Consider the following 15,434-nt stretch of genomic DNA (forward strand, 5'->3'; position numbering starts at 1 on the left):
AAACAGCTCCTCTGACATGTCCTCCTTCTTCCTTAACCGAGGTTTTCCATCCACGGTCGTTGACAGGGCCCTCAACCGTGTCCGGCCCATATCCCGCGCATCCTCCCTCACGCCTTCTCCTCCTTCCCAGAAACATGATAGGGTCCCCCTTGTCCTCACTTATCACCCCACCAGCCTCCGCATTCAAAGGATCATCCTCCGCCATTTCCGCCAACTCCAGCACGATGCCACCACCAAACACATCTTCCCTTCACCCCCCTTGACAGCATTCCGTAGGGATCGTTCCCTCCGGGACACCCTGGTCCACTCCTCCATCACCCCCTACTCCTCAACCCCCACTTATGGCACCTCCCCATGCCCACGCAGAAGATGCAACACCTGCCCCTTCACTTCCTCTCTCCTCACCGTCCAAGGGCCCAAACACTCCTTTCAAGTGAAGCAGCATTTCACTTGCATTTCCCCTAACTTAGTCTACTGCATTCGTTGCTCCCAATGCGGTCTCCTCTACATTGGAGAGACCAAACGCAAACTGGGCGACCGTTTTGCGGAACACCTGCGGTCTGTCCGCAAGAAAGACCCAAACCTCCCTGTCGCTTGCCATTTTAACACTCCACCCTGTTCTCTTGCCCACATGTCTGTCCTTGGCTTGCTGCATTGTTCCAGTGAAGCCCAACGCAAACTGGAGGAACAGCACCTCATCTTCCGACTAGGCACTTTACAGCCTTCTGGGCTGAATATTGAATTCAACAACTTCAGATCTTAAACTCCCCCTCCCCCCATCCCCACCCCGTTTCTTCCCCCCCCCCCACCCGCCTTTTTTTTCAATAATTTATATAGATTCTTCTTTCCCCACCTATTTCCATTATTTTTAAATCTAAAACTAAAACCTTTAGTCTTTCCACCCCACCCCCACTAGAGCTGTACTTTGAATATCCTGTCTTGCATTCTTAATTAGCACTTTTCTCAGACAAAGACCACCACCTTCAACACCTCTTTGACCCTTTTGTCTCTGACATCTCTTGATTATCTGCTCACACCACACCCTCAATGTGTCTCTTCCCCCCCACCCACCTTAAACCAATTTATATTTCTCCCTTGTTGAAACTATGCTTCAGTTCTGCTGAAGGGCCATGAGGGCTCGAAACGTTGACTGATTTCTTCTCCGCCGATGCTGCCAGACTTGCTGAGTTTTTCCAGGTAATTCTGTTTTTATTTTGTTTTGGATTTCCAGCATCCGCAGTAGCTTTTAGCTTTTTGTTTTTATCTTTGTGTTTGATTGACTGCCACCTCTCTTCAAAAAAATGCCCTCTTGGAAGAAGTATGGTTCTGTCCTCCGACAGGATTTCCGACTGTCTCTTCTGCCCTGCTCACCTTCATTGCTTTCCATTTCTCTCCTGGTGTTTGACAAGGTGTTTACTAAAACCCGCTTTCACAGCCATATCTCCTTTCTCAGTGACTGTCTCCGTCTCCGACTCACCCCACGTGGATTTCAACTGAAATTCCATCCCTCTTGTTTCGAACCCACCCAGGATTACAGGTATCTCCGGGACATAAAACGTTTCTCGGACTGCTGTTCCCGTCGCATTCTGAGATCCACACTCAGTGCCATGCGCCGCCATATGAACACACTTGACCTCTCCCTCCAGCAGCACCGCCGCACCCTTTTTCAAAGCTGCGCGTGCCCCCAGTTTCATTTTATTCTTCGCCTCATCCGTCGCCTCAACAAGAAACTTTTTCTCTTTCTCTCAAGTGCTAAGGAACGCAAGCTCCAACAACTCATCGACTCCAACACCCATCGGGGACCCTCCACCCCTGCTTGTCCCTCCGTCCTCACCCCATCTTCCAATCCCAGCCCCAGCCGCATATTCACTATACCCCCTGACCTTCCCCTCTCCGATGCTGAACGTTCAGTGCTCAGCAAAGGACTTAGTTTCATACCCTTACGCCCTCATCTCAATGAATTTCGGGCTCGGCATGATGCTGAACTCTTCTTCCGCCGTCTTCGTCTCCGTGCTCACTTCTTTGGGCAGGAGTCCTCTCCCCGTTCAACGGATCCTTTTACCCACCTCCAATATTCTCCCTCCACTTGGACCCCTCCCTCTGGATTCTTACCTTCTCTTGATCTTTTCATTGAGAACTGTCGGCGTGACATTAGCCGTCTCAATTTCTCTGCTCCTCTCACCCATTCTAATCTGTCTCTCTCTGAACTCACTGCACTCCGTTCTCTCAGGTCCAACCCCAACATTGTCATCAAACCCGCTGACAAGGGTGGTACTGTTGTTGTCTGGCGCATTGACCTCTACCTCGCGGAGGCTGAGCGTCAACTCGCAGACGTTTCCTCCTACCTCTCCCTGGACCATGACCCCACCACAGAACATCAAGCCATTGTTTCCAGGACTGTCACTGACCTCATCTCCTCTGGAGATCTTCCTCCCACAGCTTCCAACTTGATAGTCGCCCAACCTCGGACGGCCCGCTTCTACCTCCTACCCAAAATCCACAAACAGAACTGTCCTGGCAGACCGATCGTGTCAGCCTGTTCCTGCCCCACGGAACTCATTTCTCATTATCTTGACTCCCTTCTCTCTCCCCTTGTCCAGTCCCTTCCCACCTACATCCGTGATTCCTCTGACACCTTACGTCACATCAACAATTTCCAGTTCCCTGGCCCCAACCGCTTCCTCTTCACCATGGATGTCCAATCCCTCTACACCTCCATCCCCCACCAGGATGGTCTGAGGGCCCTTAGCTTCTTCCTTGAACAGAGGCCCCAACAATCCCCATCCACCACTACTCTCCTCCGTCTGGCTGAACTTGTTCTCACACTGAACAATTTCTCCTTTAACTCCTCTCACTTCCTCCAAATAAAAGGTGTGGCTATGGGTACCCGCATGGGCCCCAGCTATGCCTGTCTCTTTATGGGGTATGTGGAACATTCCTTGTTCCAGTCCTACTCCGGCCCCCTCCCACAACTCTTTCTCCGCTACATCGATGATTACTTCGGTGCTGCTTCATGCTCTCGTCGGGACCTGGAAAAATTTATTAATTTTGCTTCCAATCTCCACCCCTCCATCATCTTCACATGGTCCATCTCTGACACTTCTCTTCCCTTCCTTGACCTCTCTGTCTCAATTTCTGATGATAGACTGTCCACCAATATCCATTACAAGCCTACCGACTCCCACAGCTACCTCGACTACAGCTCCTCACACCCCGCTTCCTGTAAAGACTCCATCCCATTCTCTCAGTTCCTTCGCCTCCGTCGCATCTGTTCTGATGACGCTACCTTCAAAAACAGCTCCTCTGACATGTCCTCCTTCTTCCTTAACCGAGGTTTTCCATCCACGGTCGTTGACAGGGCCCTCAACCGTGTCCGGCCCATATCCCGCGCATCCTCCCTCACGCCTTCTCCTCCTTCCCAGAAACATGATAGGGTCCCCCTTGTCCTCACTTATCACCCCACCAGCCTCCGCATTCAAAGGATCATCCTCCGCCATTTCCGCCAACTCCAGCACGATGCCACCACCAAACACATCTTCCCTTCACCCCCCTTGACAGCATTCCGTAGGGATCGTTCCCTCCGGGACACCCTGGTCCACTCCTCCATCACCCCCTACTCCTCAACCCCCACTTATGGCACCTCCCCATGCCCACGCAGAAGATGCAACACCTGCCCCTTCACTTCCTCTCTCCTCACCGTCCAAGGGCCCAAACACTCCTTTCAAGTGAAGCAGCATTTCACTTGCATTTCCCCTAACTTAGTCTACTGCATTCGTTGCTCCCAATGCGGTCTCCTCTACATTGGAGAGACCAAACGCAAACTGGGCGACCGTTTTGCGGAACACCTGCGGTCTGTCCGCAAGAAAGACCCAAACCTCCCTGTCGCTTGCCATTTTAACACTCCACCCTGTTCTCTTGCCCACATGTCTGTCCTTGGCTTGCTGCATTGTTCCAGTGAAGCCCAACGCAAACTGGAGGAACAGCACCTCATCTTCCGACTAGGCACTTTACAGCCTTCTGGGCTGAATATTGAATTCAACAACTTCAGATCTTAAACTCCCCCTCCCCCCATCCCCACCCCGTTTCTTCCCCCCCCCCCACCCGCCTTTTTTTTCAATAATTTATATAGATTCTTCTTTCCCCACCTATTTCCATTATTTTTAAATCTAAAACTAAAACCTTTAGTCTTTCCACCCCACCCCCACTAGAGCTGTACTTTGAATATCCTGTCTTGCATTCTTAATTAGCACTTTTCTCAGACAAAGACCACCACCTTCAACACCTCTTTGACCCTTTTGTCTCTGACATCTCTTGATTATCTGCTCACACCACACCCTCAATGTGTCTCTTCCCCCCCACCCACCTTAAACCAATTTATATTTCTCCCTTGTTGAAACTATGCTTCAGTTCTGCTGAAGGGCCATGAGGGCTCGAAACGTTGACTGATTTCTTCTCCGCCGATGCTGCCAGACTTGCTGAGTTTTTCCAGGTAATTCTGTTTTTATTTTGTACTAATTTCTCCAACCTAATCTTGTAGTTAAAATCCCCTATTCTTGGAACCATTCTGGTAAATCTGTGCACCCTATCAAGGAACCTCACATCATCCTAGTGTTGTGACCAGAACTGGATGAAATACTCTAGTTCTGGCCTAAGCAGAGCTTTATAAAGGTTCAGCGTAACCTCCCCACTTTTATATTCAATATGTCTATTTATGAAGCTGAAGATCCCATATGCTATGTCCTGTCATCTTCAAAGATCAATGCACATGCACCTCCAGGTTCCTCTGTCCCTGCACATTCTTTAGAACTGTGCCATTTAGTCTATGTTGCTTCTCCCTACTCTTGCCGCCAAAATACAAACTCACACTTATTATTAAATTCCATCTGCCCATTCTGCTAGTGTATCTATGCCCTGTTGCAGGCAATTCATATCATCCTCACTGTTTGCCACTCTTTCAAATTTGGTATCATCAACAAATTTTGAAATTTTACTCTGTACTCCAAGATCCAAGTAATTTATATATATGTAAAAAACAGTGGTTCTGGCACTCATCTTTCATGAACACCAATGTATACCATCTTCCAGTCTGAAAAGTAACCACTTACCACGATTCACCGTTTTCTGTCCTTAAGCCAACTTTTGTCCCCCCAAACTGACACTAACCCTTCTACTCCATTAGCCAAAATTTTGTAAACCAGCCTTTTATGTGGTACTTTGTCAAATGCTTTCTCAAAATCCATATGGACAACATCCGCTGCTTTTCCTTAATCAACGTTCTGTTACTTCATCAAAAACTTCAATTAATCAAGCATGTTCTACCTTTCACAAATTCATGCTGGCTCCCCTTAACTAACTCTTTTTAATTCTTTCTCTTATTTTTGTTTCTAATAGACTTGTAGTTATTAGAACTATCTTTTTGTGACTAAAGGTATCAAATTTGCCACTCTCCAATCCTCTAGCTCCTCTCGAGCATCTAAGGAGGATTGGGAGATTATGACAGGCCCTTACACTATCTCCGCTCCCACTTCCCTTAGCAAATGGGATGTAAGCCATCCAGACCAGGCGACTTATCCTCTCTAAGTGTAGCCAGACTTTCCAGTACAACCCGCCCCTCAATTTTTACCCCATCCATTAACTCTATCCATCTTCGCTTCTATTAATATTTTATGAGCTTCCTTTTCCTTAGTTAATGTCAAAGCAAATACTCATTATAGCTTTGCCTTCTGTCTGTAAGTATGCCACCCTCTTTGCCCTAATAGGACCCACTCCATCTCTTACTGCATGCTGACTATTTAAATGCTTGATGAAGATTTTTGGGTTCCTTTTTAAGTTAACTGCCATTCTATTCTCATATTATCTCTTTGCCAGTCTTATTTTCCTCTTCAATTCCCCTCTCAACTAATCACAGGTGGCTAGCAACATGAAAATGGAAATAAGAGTAGTCCATAATATTTGTAATGTCAGGTATTTCAACATTCCTGCATGGAAGGAGGACGATATATGAGAGATGTCCAGGTTCTTACCTGACACTGTATTGGCGTTGGCTGTGTGTATTCAGACTTTCGGATCTGGTGCATCAGCTGCTCATCAAAGCCGAAGTGAGCAAAACTACTGCAAGGTTTTGGAGGGTCAGCACCAGAGACCTGCAAAGGGAGACACTCAGTTATGTTAAATACAGTTTAAATTACGTGTATTGCAAACAACTTCAGGTAGACAATTTTAGAACAAATGTTTTTGTGATCTTGATGATTTTTTCCTCAACTGCATGTTTGTGAGCACGTTACACTTGCGTAGGCTGTGAAATTTGTACACCAGAAACAGTGAAACACCAATTCCAACAAGACAATAAACAATATTCAATGCAACTATTTGAGCACTGTACAGGCATTATTACAAACGTGTACCTATGCAGGATGCCAAAGGGCAGATCTGCACTATCCAGGCAAGGCCATCAGCTCTCTGCTGCCAATGGGAATTATGTTTTAAAAGATTGCACTGTGGTGCAGCTGTATTGCAGAGAGTGCAAAGCACAGGTACGCCTGAAGGTGGTCTCTCACAATTTTGCCAAATACATTTCAGGTGACTTTATGCCTGAATTAAGTTACAGTAAAAAGTGCTTCACTTCAACATAAACTTAGTAGTGATACACCACAGCTAACGATGATCAGCTAGTGTTTCGGTGAAATTAGGAACAGAAAAATCAAACCGCACAGGGTGCCCACTTCCCTTTTCATGTTGGATTCTTTCCATAATTTGCTCTTTTTATTCCCTGTCCTACACTGTTGCTCATGCCCAATACAAAGGACTGGGTACAGGTGCAATGCCTCCAGAACGATGTTTTTTAAAATATATATTTATTCTTGGAATGTTGGTGACCCTGGCAAGCAGCATTTATTGATCACCCATAGCTGCCCTAAGGGTATTAAGAAGCGACCACACAACACGTAAGCCTAGTCACACATGGATCAGATTGGGGTTGGGTGGCAAATTTCCTGAAGGACATTAATGTCTTTAGTGAAATGGAAGATTTTATAGTCAGTTGTACAGGGCACTGGTGAGACCACATATGGAGTACCTTGTACCGTATTGGTCTCCTTATTTAAGGAAAGATGTAAATGTGTTAGAAGCAGTTCAGAGATGGTTTACTAGGCTAATGCCAGGAAAGGGTGTGTTGTCTTATGAGGAAAGGTTGGACAGGTTAGGTTTGTATCCGCTGGAGTTAAGAAGAGTAAGAGGCGACTTGATCGAAACCTTTAAGATCCTGAGGGGTCTTGACAGAGTGGATGTGGAGAGGACATTTCCTCTTGTGGGAGAATCTAGAACTAGGGGTCATGGTCTAAAAATAAGGGGTCACTCATTTAAGACAGAGATGAGGAAAGATGTTTTCTCTCAGGGGATCGTGCCTCTTTGGAACTCCCTTCCTCAAAAGGCAGTGGAAGCAGGGTCTTTGAATATTTTTAAGACAAAGCTAGATAGACTCTTGATTAACAAGGGGGTGAGAGGCTATCGGGGGTAGGCAGGAGGGTACAATCAGATCAGCCATGATCTTTTTAAATGGCAGAGCAGGCTTGAAGAACCAAGTGGCCTACTCCTGCTCCTAGTTCGTATGTTCAGTTTCTAGTGCCAGATTTACTGAATTCAGTTTCACAACTAGCCAGGGTGAGATCTGAACTCATGACAGCTGGATTGTGGGTCCAGTACCAGTCACAAGGGTGCTGTACCAACTCTCACTGTCAACACTCACTCCTAAAGAATGGGCAGCTGGGGTTTAACTAGCATTGTGGAATGGCGACCTATCATGGAACCAACTTGTTAAGCTCATCATCATCTTTATCTTGTTACAAATCTAAATCTGTTTTTTGAAGAGTTAATTTGTTCAAAAAGTTCCTTTAACAACGATAAAAGATTTCTTCATATCAGAATCACAACAGTGCAGAAGGAGGCCATTCGGCCCATCGTCTTTGCACCAGCGCTCCAAATGAGCAATTCACTTAGTGCCATTCTCTCCTTAACCTGGGTAACATATTAGCATGGACTTCATCCTAGGGTCTTAAAAGAGGTGGCCATTGAGGTAATGGATGCTTCGGTGTTAATTTTCCAAAATTTGCTAGATTCTGGAAAGGTCCCATCAGACTGGAAAATAGCAAATATAACCCCTCTCTCTATTCAAGGGACGAAAGCAGAAAATGGGAAACTATAGGCCAGTTAGCTTGACGTCTGGCTTGGGGAAGGTGTTAGAATCAATCTTATAGCTGGGCACTTAGAAAAACTCAAGGTAATCAGGAAGAGTCACAGCATGGCTTTGTGAATGGGAAATTATGTTTAACCAGGTTATTGGGGTTCTATGAAGGAGTAACATGTGTGGTTGATAAGGGGGAGCTTGTAGACGTGCTGCGCTTGGATTTCTAGAAGGCATTTGATAAGGTGGCACATCAAAGATTATTGTAGAAAATAAAAGCTCATGGTGTAGGGGAAGATTGGCTGGCTGGCAGAAGACAGAGTTTGCATAGATGGATCTTTTTCGGATTGGCAGGATGAGACGAGTGGAGTCCCGCAAGAGTCTGTGCTGGGGCCTCAACTTTTTACAATTTACATCAATGACTTAGATGAGGGGAGTGAAGGCATGGTAGCTAAATTTTCAGATGACACAAAGATAGGTAGGAAAGTATGTTACGAAGAGGACATAAGGAGGTTGCAGACAGATATAGATGGGTTGAGTGAGTGGGCAAAAATCTAGCAGATGGCGTATAATGTAGGAAAATGTGAAGTTGTTCACTTTGGTAGGGGCAATAATAAAAAATAGTATTTAAATGGAGAACGGCTGCAGAATTCCGAAATGCAGAGGGATCTAGGTGTTCTAGTGCAATAGTCACAAAAGGTAATATGCAGGAATAGCAGGTAAGAAGGCCAATGGAATACTATCCTTTATTATGAGAGGAATTGAACATAAAAGTAGGGATGTTATGCTTCAGTTAAACAGGATATTGGTGAGACCACATCTCGAATACTGCGTGCAGTTTTGGTCTCCTTATTTAAGGAGGCGGTTCAGAAGAGGTTTACTAGATTGATACCTGGAATGAGGAAAGGTTGGACAGACTGGGCTTCTTTTCACTGGAGTTTAGAAGAGTGAGGGGTGACTTGATTGAAGCCTATAAGATCCTGAACGGTATTGACGAGGTGGATGTAGGAAGGATGTTTCCTCTTGTGGGTGAGTCCAGAACTAGGGGTCACTGTTTTAAAATTAGGGGTCGCCCTTTTAGGACAGAGATGAGAATAATTTTTTTTCTCTGAGGGCTTTGCGACTTTGGAACTCTCTGCCTCAGATGGCAGTAGAAGCGGGATCATGGAATATTTTTAAGGCAGAGCTAGATAGATTGTTAGCCAAGGTAATCGAAGGTTATTGGGGGTAGATGGGAATGTGGAATTTGAACACAAACAGATCAGCCATGATCTTAATGAATGGCAGATCAGGCTCGAGGGGCCAAATGGCCTAATTCTGCTCCTATTTCATATGTTTGCAATCCTGCACATTCTTTCTCTTCAAATAACAGTCTAATTCCCTTTTCAACTTGAGCAGGCTTCAAAATACAGCTGACCTTCTGGAAGATCAAAAGAAAGAATCTAATCATATTATACCTGACCACAGAGTGCTCAAGGCAGCACTGGTTATTGATAATAGAAAATGGCCGGGATTTTCCAGTCCCCCAAATTCCCTCCCAAGGTCAATGGACGTTTGATAAAAGCTAAAAACTGTGGATGCTGGAAATCCAAAACAAAAACAAAAATACCTGGAAAAACTCAGCAGGTCTGGCAGCATCTGTGGAGAGGAACACAGTTAACGTTTCGAGTCCGAATGACCCTTCAACAGAACTAAGTAAAAATAGAAGAGGTGAAATAACCAGCTTATATTTCACCTCTCTTTTATTTTTACTTAGTTCTGTTGAAGGGTCATTCGGACTCGAAACATTAACTGTTCCTCTCCGCAGATGCTGCCAGACCTGCTGAGTTTTTCCAGGTATTTTTTTTGTTTTTGTGTTGTCAATGGACGTTTGGCTGCCTATCCAAATTTTCCGTCCTGCTTGCAACAGATCCCACTGCAGGCAGGTCTGGAATATCCCAGCCAATGATTCTATTCTCTAGCACTGACATTGTTCCCCATGGCACACACAAGCAAAGTGTTGGTGAAAGAAACTGAGTGACCTTTTGTTAAACCCAGAGTGTGTTGCAAAATGGAGCTGAAATTACATCAGATCAGAACAAGCAATTTAGAGCTGTACAGCATGAAAGCAAAATACTGCGGATGCTGGAAATCTAAAACAAAAATAGCTGGAAAAACTCAGCAGTCTCTTCCCACCTACATCTGCGATTCCTCTGACGCCCTACATCATATCCACAATTTCCAGTTCCCTGGGCCAAACCGCCTCCTCTTCACCATGGACGTCCAATCCCTCCACACCTCCATCCCCCACCAGGATGGTCTGAGGGCTCTCCGCTTCTTCCTTGAACAGAGGCCTGACAATCCCCATCCACCACCACTCTCCTCCATCTGGCTGAACTTGTTCTCTCACTGAACAATTTCTCCTTCAACTCCTCTCACTTCCTCCAAATAAAAGGTGTGGCTATGGGTACCCGCATGGGCCCCAGTTATGCCTGTCTCTTTATGGGGTATGTGGAACATTCCTCATTCCAGTCCTACTCAGGCCCCCTCCCACAACTCTTTCTCCGGTAAACCGATGATTACTTCAGTGCTGCTTCATGCTCTCGTCCGAACCTGGAAAAATTTATCAATTTTGCTTCCAATTTCCACCCATCCATCATTTTCACATGGTCCATCACTGACACCTCCCTTCCCTTCCTTGACCTCCCTGTCTCAATTTCTGATGATAGACTGTCTACCAATATTCAATACAAGCCTACCGACTCCCACAGCTACCTCGACTACAGCTCCTCACACCCTGCTTCCTGTAAGGACTCCATCCCATTCTCTCAGTTCCTTCGCCTCCGTCGCGTCTGTTCTAATGATGCCACTTTCAAAAACAGTTCCTCTGACATGTCTTCCTTCTTCCTTAACCGAGGTTTTCCACCCACGGTGGTTGACAGGGCCCTCAACCGTGTCCGGCCCATATCCCATGCATCCGTCCTCACACCTTCCTCTCCCTCCCAGAACCATGATAGGGTCCCCCTTGTCCTCACTTATCACCCCACCAGCCTCCGCATTCAAAGGATCATCCTCCGCCATTTCCGCCAACTCCAGCATGATGCCACCACCAAACACATCTTCCCTTCACCCCCTCCGGCAGCATTCCGCAGGGATCATTTCCTCCGGGACACCCTGGTCCACTCCTCCATCACCCCCTACACCGCAACCCCCTCCCACGGCACCTTCCCATGCAACCGCAGAAGGTGCAACACCTGCCCCTTTACTCCCTCCTCCTCACCGTCCAAGGGCCCAAACTCTCCTTCCAAGTGAAACAGCACTTCACTTGCACTTCCCTCAATTTAGTCTACTGCATTCGCTGCTCCCAATGCGGTCTCCTCTACATTGGAGAGACTAAACGCAGACTGGGTGACCACTTTGCAGAACACCTTCGGTCTGTGCGCAAGCATGACCCAGACCTCCCTGTCGCTTGCCATTTCAACACTCCACCCTGCTCTCATGCCCACCTGTCCGTCCTTGGCCTGCTACAATGTTCTAGTGAAGCTCAACCCAAACTGGAGCAACAGCATCTCATCTTCCGGCTAGGCACTTTACAGCCTTCCGGGCTTAACACTGAGTTTAACAACTTCAGATCATGAACTCTCTCCTCCATCCCCACCCTCTTTCCGATCCCCCTTTTTCCAATAATTTATCGTTTTTAATATATTTTTCTTTTCCCACCTATTTTTAAATTTATTTCGATCTATCGTTTTATCTCCACCTTTTAGCCCATTTCGATCCCTTCCCCCGTACCTCACCCCCACTAGGGCTATGTCACTTGCTTGTCCTGCTTTCTACCCTTAATGTCACCATTAGCACATTCTTCAGATAATATCACCACCATCAACACCCTTTTGTCCTTTTGTCTATGACAAATCTCTTCTTTGCCTCCACCTATCACTGGCCCTCTATCCAGCTCTACCTGTCCCACCCTCCTCAACCAGCTTATATTTCCCCTCTTTTCTATATTTCCTTAGTTCTGATGAAGAGTCATATGGACTCAAAACGTTAACTGTGTTCCTCTCTGCAGATGCTGTCAGATCTGCTGAGTTTTTCCAGCTATTTTTGTGTTTGTGTTAGAGCTGTACAACAATCTGATCTGAAGCGGGATATGGACTGCATCTTTCAAATATGCAAGCTTGCGTTATTCTTTATCACACAATGTGATTGTGCGGGGATTTAATCCGCTTGGCAGGTTTGGTTTCACCAGAAGCATCATTCCTGCTGCAAAAATACAACTGATAAACTCATGATTGAAACACAGGGTCTGAAATGCAGTTCATTTCAGTGATGATTAACTGGGAATATAATCTTTACACAACATGACCATTCACATGACGCTGTAAACTGGTGAGAGGAAACCTTCAGCAGTTTGAGTTCTATGATGAGGTGCTCACTTTAGGCAGAGGGAACTGATAATTTTAATAAAAATAACATCAGAATTTAACTAACTGCCTGTCAACATAATAATACAAAGTATGAGTAGATGAAATTCCAAACTTACTCTCAAGTTCAGTTTCTGCCGGAGTTCAGCTAATGGTATGAGTGAAAGTTTCACCAAGTCTTCGTGTTCAATGTAGAAGTTCTTCTCAAATGGCTGGTACTCGATCTAAAAGGAGTTATAAATTACTGGCACCACCTGGCTCATTTCAACAGGATGCTTAAAGTGACAAATGACCAAAATCTGAAGTATATCTTTTGTAAAAAAATGTTCTCTTCTGTTCCCTTGATGGGTGCAGTTTTAAAATAATGTCCAATGATGTTATGCATTCACTAAATTGAGAAACAGCTCAAAATCTCCAGATGAGTGAGAATCTTCTGGAAGGTGAGAAGGATTGAGCGGTCTCAGGAGACGTTTTTATTAGGAGCAAAACCCTCCAAGTCCAACTATGCTTTCAACAAATATGGACACAAATCAAAGACTGAAGAGCTGGTTAAAGCACTGAGCTTTTTACTTTTGGAGGTTGGAATGAACTCAATCCATACTTAAGACCTTGAGTTTGGTGCAGTTTCAATCCAGTTTTCCATGTATACAATAAATCAAACTGCTCATAATTCAATAATAACCAGGCTCTCTCAATGCTGCATAAAGGTGAGTTGATGTGGAAAAGACTCCCTTTTTTGAAAAAAAGCAATTTTTCTCTTCGTCCCAATATCTTTGTCAGAAAGACTGGGTCAGCCCATCAACAAATGTACCAACATTAGCTGCCCCACCCACAAATGCATTTCCTCATACCCAGTTGTAAACAATCCACAGAGATGAGTTAAGCAACCCAAGAGAGACCAGAGATTCAAACTGTCCCATCAGTCGAATCTACCATTTACAGCGGAAGTCCCCTGTCCAAAAGGTTCATATTCAAGAGGCCCAGCTGCCAGACACCGTGCAGCTAGGAATCTTTTCAGATTTTTGCTTACCTCCGAGTGGTCAATAGGAGGCAATGGATCAATCACTTTCTTTTGCGGAGGTATGGGATTACCGTCACTGTCATATTCAATATCATCCTCCTCCTCCTGAATCACACCAGCATTAGGATTTTCAGCCATGTACCGAAAATAGGCTTCCTGCACAAAAACGTAATCCACAAGTCAAACTGGAGAGAGAACGCAACACTGCTCAGTGTACTGAATGCTTCCCCTATTTAGATCAATCCCCTGGAAAATACAACACTTTCAAGTAGTATTCATTAAATAGATCAAGTTGACTGAGAATATTCAACACATAAAAAACTATGAACAGAGCAAAAAGTATTTGAAAGGGCACTCACTCTGAAAGGACAAGCATTGAAACCAGTTCGTAGTGCCAGTCAGCTGCCGCAATACACTGTTAGTTGTTTATTGAGGGCAAGATTTTCTCCATGAACTGTGTGCAATAAAATAATTAACCTATGCTTTCTAAATGCACCGCATGCACGCGCACGGGCACACACACTATTGGGTGTACACTGTGTACTTTCTCTCCCTTTATCATTCATATTATTATTTTGTCCTCTCTTTTTTAGTGATCCTTTATTCTGCAGCTCGTTTTCATCCAAACTATTAATTTGTTGCTCCTGTTCTCCTTTTAAAGACATCTTTTCTGGCATTTAATTGCTCCTGGAACCTTGCTTCTATCTATTCCTAGCTACGGTATCTACATTTTCTGGTTATTGCTCTGGCTATCACTGCGTTCACCTCCATCCTTGGGGATCAGCGAATATTATTGAGCTATGGTTCAGCGTGGAATGTAAGGGGCATCACATCACACTGGAGCTTGTTTAGTCATGAGAGAGCAGCATCAGTGTGCTGACTCCCTGAGTTCATCGTGTCCCAGTGACAGAATGATAAACCCATGCTTTTATGATACTGACAATGTCAAAAAAAGGCAATGTAAAAACACTTATAAATCAACTCCTGTAAAAACTGCTGAATTTGAAAAAAGTTAGAAAGGTGGAAATTTGTAATGTTGTTGGAACAGTACTCTCAAAAGAATTTGAAGTGCCTTGGATCTATTCAGGAAGCAGTTAAAAAAAACATGGCAAATTTCTCAGTTTATAATAAAACCCAAAAAGGATTTTAATTTACATTATAACTCATATAATTGTACCACTGTAACATTTTGGGAATCCGCAGTCGTAGAAAGTAAGAATTTGTGGTTTATATGTGTTCTGACAAAACAGCTACTTCTGAAACAACAAACCTACTGACCAGGCCAGCCATGCATTTCCAGCATTTTCTGCTTTTTTTCCCACATTTGTTCTTTCAGCATTATTTTGTTATATTGCTCTCCTTACTCCATATTTCCTTTACTTCAGCCATATTTTGCCCTTCTTTCCCTCATTTGCCCAGGTCTACACACATTCCCCCCTTCATCTCAACATCCTATCCCTATCCCTTTCCCTGAGAATATTTCTATTTGTCCTCGCTTCATACCCATCTGTGTCTCTCGCTCCTTTCTTCACCCCCAATTCGCTAAGACACTTCTGCCTCTCCCTCTCCTCCACTCTCATAAGGCTGGATTTTTGAGGAGTCGGGAAGACTCTGGGGACCTTTAAAAATAGTGGACGGGACCCGGATCCAGAAATTCCGTCCCAATTTCCAGCACACAACATTTTTGCAACACGGGGGAAAACTGAATTCAGCTAGGCCATTTAAACTTAGAGCTAAAAGCTACTGTGGATGCTGGAAATCCAAAACAAAAACAGAATTACCTGGAAAAACTCAGCAGGTCTGGCAGCATCGGCGGAGAAGAAATCAGTTA

General features: G+C 44.9%; 1 protein-coding gene across 4 annotated transcripts in view; it reads right to left on the reverse strand.

Moving 5' to 3' along the window:
* ddx42 (DEAD (Asp-Glu-Ala-Asp) box helicase 42) overlaps positions 1 to 15,434 on the reverse strand; it is a 115,940-nt gene that overhangs the window by 59,757 nt on the left and 40,749 nt on the right. For all 4 annotated transcript variants that reach the window (XM_078529873.1, XM_078529876.1, XM_078529874.1 and 1 more), the window contains 3 exons: positions 13,613 to 13,759; positions 12,702 to 12,806; positions 6,024 to 6,143 (listed from right to left, as the gene is read on the reverse strand). In XM_078529873.1, coding sequence (XP_078385999.1) covers positions 6,024 to 6,143; positions 12,702 to 12,806; positions 13,613 to 13,759 — 372 coding nt within the window. The remainder of the gene's footprint in view (positions 1 to 6,023; positions 6,144 to 12,701; positions 12,807 to 13,612; positions 13,760 to 15,434) is intronic.

This window comes from Cetorhinus maximus, chromosome 25 (assembly GCF_964194155.1).
Source record: "Cetorhinus maximus chromosome 25, sCetMax3.hap1.1, whole genome shotgun sequence".
NCBI lineage: Eukaryota > Metazoa > Chordata > Chondrichthyes > Lamniformes > Cetorhinidae > Cetorhinus > Cetorhinus maximus.